The 5,219-nt window shown below is 39.3% G+C and overlaps 1 protein-coding gene across 1 annotated transcript; it reads right to left on the reverse strand.

Annotated features, from left to right (window-relative positions):
* Nucleotides 1-1,803: 1,803 nt before the first annotated feature.
* fut7 (fucosyltransferase 7 (alpha (1,3) fucosyltransferase)) lies at nucleotides 1,804-4,206 on the reverse strand. The gene is made up of 2 exons (XM_037692042.1): nucleotides 4,201-4,206; nucleotides 1,804-2,862 (listed from the first exon to the last, which is right to left on the reverse strand). The coding sequence occupies exons 1-2, from the start codon at nucleotides 4,204-4,206 to the stop codon at nucleotides 1,804-1,806; spliced, it is 1,065 nt and encodes a 354-aa protein (XP_037547970.1).
* Between the last annotated feature and the right edge of the window lie 1,013 nt (nucleotides 4,207-5,219).

Here is a 5,219-nt window from a genome sequence, read left to right on the forward strand (position 1 = left end):
ATTAGATATCCCCAAATAAACACTTCACATTGAGTTTGCTTTTGTTATATTAGATTAACAATTATCTGATACACAGTTATTTCCAGTTACAGAATCGTCCTGCACAATAACAACCCCTGCATTTCATGTGTCTGTATCACCTTGTGCTTATTCAGCATAGGCTTGGGCAGAAAAGAGGTATCAATGTTACATCAGACTTTTAACAACAAAAGTACTGTTTTCAAAAGTAGTAACATGCTCTTATGTACTCCTAGACATTAAAACATTGAAGTAAAGTGCTAGAGATATCACCTTTTGTAAAACACACACAAAGTTTAAATTAAATATTTTAGTTAACACCCATTTTAATTTCAGTGGTAACAATACATTCAGTTTTTCCTCATTGATTATATTAATATGATTATGATGCACCGAGGTGCAGTTAGAGCTGCCGCCTCTCAACGAGAAGGTCGCCGGATTGAATCGCAGCCGGGGGCCATTCTGGGTGGAGTTTGCATGTTCTCTCCGTGTATAAGTGTGGTTTCTCCGTGTACTCGTTTCCTCCCACAGACCAAAACATGCATTTTAGGCTGATTGGTAACTCTAAATTGTCCCTAGGTGTGAATGAGAGAGTATGGTTGTTGTCCCTGTTATGGACTTGGACACGTCCAGGGTGTCCCCTGCTTTTTACAGCTGGATATGGGCACCAGTGACTCCTGCGACCCAAAAAGGAAGAAGCAGGTGAAAATAATGGACACATGATTATGATTCAAAATTTACCACATCAATTACCGTAAGTGCAAATTGAAATGGATAGTCATTTTTGAAGTGATGTTTGGTTAAATAATTCTTATCAGTAGAACCAACCAACAAGCCTGAATGAAGACTTGCTCCTTTCTTCACATTCTGTGCTCTTAGATTAATGTTGTGGCTGTTGAAGGACAAACTAGTACCATATTTTTTGCCATATAAGTCGCACCTTTTTGCATAAATTTGCAAGTCCTGTGACTTATACACCGAAGCGACTAAAATACATTTTTTCTCCATATTTATAATCCAATTTTTGGCTGAGATCTCACAATTTCATTCATTCTGACATGGATAATATTGAACAATACCATTTGCCCTCGACCAATATGGCAAGCCAATTGTCTCATTAATAGATAAACATGGCTATTAATGAGACACTTGGCTTGCCATACTAAGCCACCTTCGTCTTGCTCCGGCACTCCTGGAGCAAAGATCAAATCAGCTGCATTTCACCGCGCTGCCCAGGCGAAATGCAGCTGATTTGACCATCAAAGTGCATTTATTAAGGAAAAGTTCAACTGAGACACAGCTTTGCTATAATTAAATATAATTAAACATTAATTAATATAATTAAACACAATTATTTTTAAGTGTTAATCTTGTTAAATTCTTGTTAATGTCCTCCCGTGCATGCTCCCGCGGCCGCCATTTGGCAGCCAATCAATTTTTGGCACAACACCGGCCCACGTTTCTGGGTGGTCAGTGGTGACACATAATAGATGCGACTTATGGCAAAGCGACATTTATGTTTTTCTTTTCCACTTTACTAGACATATTTGGACTGATGCGACTTAAACGGCGGCAAGTACGGTACTATTTTTTTTTTAGACTAAACAGCACTTAGTGAAAGTCTGGCCTTGCAAGTAAAACCGGTAAAAAAATCTTCGTGGTTTCTTTGAGTAAGTGGGATGAATAGAGGATATTTTTTATCCAACACTAAAATCACCGTACTAGACATGTTTTTGAAAGTCAAGTCCTCCTGAGTCACCAACCACAGTTTCCAGTGGTTAAGTGTTAAAGTGCTGCAACCCAACCTTGTAGGTCTGAGTAAACTTTATGCTGAGGTAAGCTGTCATATATTAGGCAGATCTTACATAGTCTTTCCCTCCAGTCAGTGTAAACTTTCACCTTCCAGTGATATTTCCAGTCAAAGTATTCAGCGTACTGCTTCTTGTCCTTTGCTAGCTGTTGGAGGTGAGTTCCCAGTTCTTTCACTGATGCAAACTCATCAACGTGGATGAAGGAATGATTTGGAGCAACGGCTTTGTAGTCCCTGATCGGCGGTCCCAGTACGACGGGCACAGCCCCACCTTGGTAAGCATTTCTCCACAGCTTCTCAGTGATATAATCTTTGGATACAGAGTTCTCAAAAGCTAAATAAAAGTAGCAGCGTGAGATTGTAGGTAGGAGGTCTTTGGAGGAGAGAGGCGTCTTGTTCCAGCGACCGTAAACCTTGACAGGAACTATGGTTTTGAGCTTGTTGTACACTTGGCTTCTTTTGTGGCGGCTCATGTAGCTGCTGACTATCCAACAGACCAAAGAGCTCTTGTCCACAAAACTACCTTCCACCGGGTGTCCTTCAGGATCCACAGGTAGCAGCTCACCGTACGGTACAGTGACATCAGCATCCCTCCTGTAGGACACAGTCATGTTGAAGATATTGGCAAACTTCTGCAGGTTTCCATTATGAGGAGGGGACTCCAGAGACATCCATGCCCACCTCTGGGATGGTGGCCTTGGAAGATCAGTGGGCAGCTTCTGCCTTCCCTGTACCAGTTCTTTGTTGTGGAACACCACGACATGAGCCGAGGGGAAATGGGAGCGCTCATCCACCAATTTACAGCGAGGAATTTGGTAGAGATCCCAGCACACATCACCCTTCAGACTCGATGAGCGACCAAAAGGCCAGTGCCACAGCAGGACAGTCACATTTCCCCTGCTGGGATTGAAGGTGAAGAACTGGACTGATTTGGACCATCCATGAAGAAAACATGTCACACCAGCACAGAGAAAGGCAAGGAGAATGCACCTCTTTGGAGAATAAAAGGCCATCTTTTTAGTGTATGAAAATCCCTGTTGTTGGGGAAAAAAACAAGAATAAAACACCTATGTGGCATGTATTCATTGTACATTTTCATTGTTTTCATTCATTAATCTATTAATTTGATTCATTCATTCGTCTGCCTTCCTCATGCAGATATGTATCATGATGTCATCAATATGTTGCTGTTTCTGTGATGCTTTTTTTTTTTTTGCAACTTTCATACTGTGTCCCATCTAAGAGACAGTGTGAGATATAATTTTTTTATATCTCCCCTTCCCCCGTGTTTCTCTTTTCTTATCTAAATGAAAAAGGCAGCGCCTCCCACGGGGTCGTGGCCTCAGACACCTCCGTCCCCCCATGTCTGTTTGTTTCTGTTTTACGTGGATGGGCTGTACTGAAATGTAATTTCGCTGTGCTTCGGTGCAATGACATTAAAGCTGATTCTGATTCTAAAATGTTTTGAATCCCTTGCATGTTTTTGAGCTCACTCCACCATTTTTTGCTCAAACTGTTACAGAAATAAAGCAAACACGAACAACAAAATGTAAATATTTGCATTCAGGAATAAATCACTTTGTTTTACGGCAATTTTTTTTAATTTCACCTATGACCCATGACATCAACCCGATGATTAAGCCACATAGTGGTATGTAGATTTCAGCAGCTACATAATGATGTAATATTTTGCTAGAATTGGATTGTGTCAAAATATGATGGAAAAATACCTTATCTATGGTTCTCGTGAATTAATGTGTTCCTAAAGAGTGTTTTAAAGCACTTTTTCTGAGCAGTACCAACAACTAACAAAGATTTTGAGCAGAAAAAACCCCAAAACATTTTCTCTACTTTCTCTGCGTGTAGCAAAACTGGGAAATCCTGATATCAAAATACAGATTAAACCGTCCTTATTCAAATAACATCAATAAATTATCTTTAAAATACCTAAAAATGGGATTCAGACAGATTTTCCAGGGGTTTTGTCCATTAGCAAGACAAATCAAACCATTTTATGGTGATCTAGGCATTAAAATATAACAAAGTGCCTAGAATCTGAAAATGGACTTAGTCATTTTCAATCAAATCTGACTTCATCTCTGATTTCATGTAATTCGTCACATATTTATTACAGGAGGACAATGTTCAAATCTTTAAACTAATTAAAGTTAATTCAGGTCCGTTGTATAAAATATTGGGCTTGTGTTTGTCTGAGTTGAAGCAACAATTAAACTTAGAAAGTACAGAAAATAAACACATGGACATTTTACATGCAGAACTAAATTTCACAGTAATTTTGCTACTTTTCTTTTCTTTTTAAAGCAAATATATTTATATAAGAAATAAAAAAAAACAATAAAACAAACACTCACCGTCATTCATTAGTCCCGAATTCTGACTTTTTCTGCTCATCCAGAACCTAGAAATGGTTGCGCAAGCTTCCTGTTTTCTATACAGACAGAACAAAGAAAGCATTTAGAGAACAGATATTTTCCTGGTCAAAGAAAAAAACGCTTGAGATTGCACATGACTTTGAGGTTAGTAACTCAAAATTAAGCACTTATTCACTAACGATTTTGTTTTAGGCAGCTGCAATTTTAAAAATGATTTAAAGAACAGAGGAACAGGGGGAAAAAAAAGCATGTGTGCAGCTGGAAAAAGATGAAGTAATAATCAAGTCAGAGAGTGTGTGTGTGTGTAAATACATGCTTTTTATATTTAATTGAAATATTAATGTATACCACATTAAAAATAAATATAACCACTAAGAAACTGTCACTTCAACTTCTGGCTGTACTTTCTCTACATGTATGTTTAACATCGTGACATCACCTAATATAGGATGTTGAAATAAGACTTAAGTTGCAACAGTCGTAACTCTGTAAGGACAGATGAGGAACTTCTCACACAGGATGTGAGGGACGAACGTTTCAGAGACTCTGCAACAAACAAAAGCTCAAAAATCATACTTTCATGGTGTTAACATGAAACAGAAAAACTGGGAGCAGCTTGTGAAAGAAAAAGAAAAACAGGTGACAGACACCAACAAGACGAGCAGACTTTAACAAAGGCGTAGTTGGTTTTGACACCCATGTGTCTCTTTCGCTTGGTATTTTCTGCATTTCAATTATCGACGCATGCAGTGATCTGCGTATTTCTGCAGGATGGTAGTTACTGACATGACTGCAATAATGCTCCCTGTCCTTAGGCAGGTGTTCTGGGCATGTACAAGTGGGAGGAGACCATGGGGAAGACCAAGGATGTGTTGGAGAGACTGTCTCGGCTGTCCTGAGGATGCCTTGGAGTCCTCCCAGAAGATGGATGGATGGATGGATGGATTGATTGAATGATGGATGGATGGATGGATGGATGATGGATTGCTGCATGGGTA

Source organism: Nematolebias whitei, chromosome 18 (assembly GCF_014905685.2).
Source record: "Nematolebias whitei isolate Nwh7 chromosome 18, NemWhi1, whole genome shotgun sequence".
Lineage (NCBI taxonomy): Eukaryota > Metazoa > Chordata > Actinopteri > Cyprinodontiformes > Rivulidae > Nematolebias > Nematolebias whitei.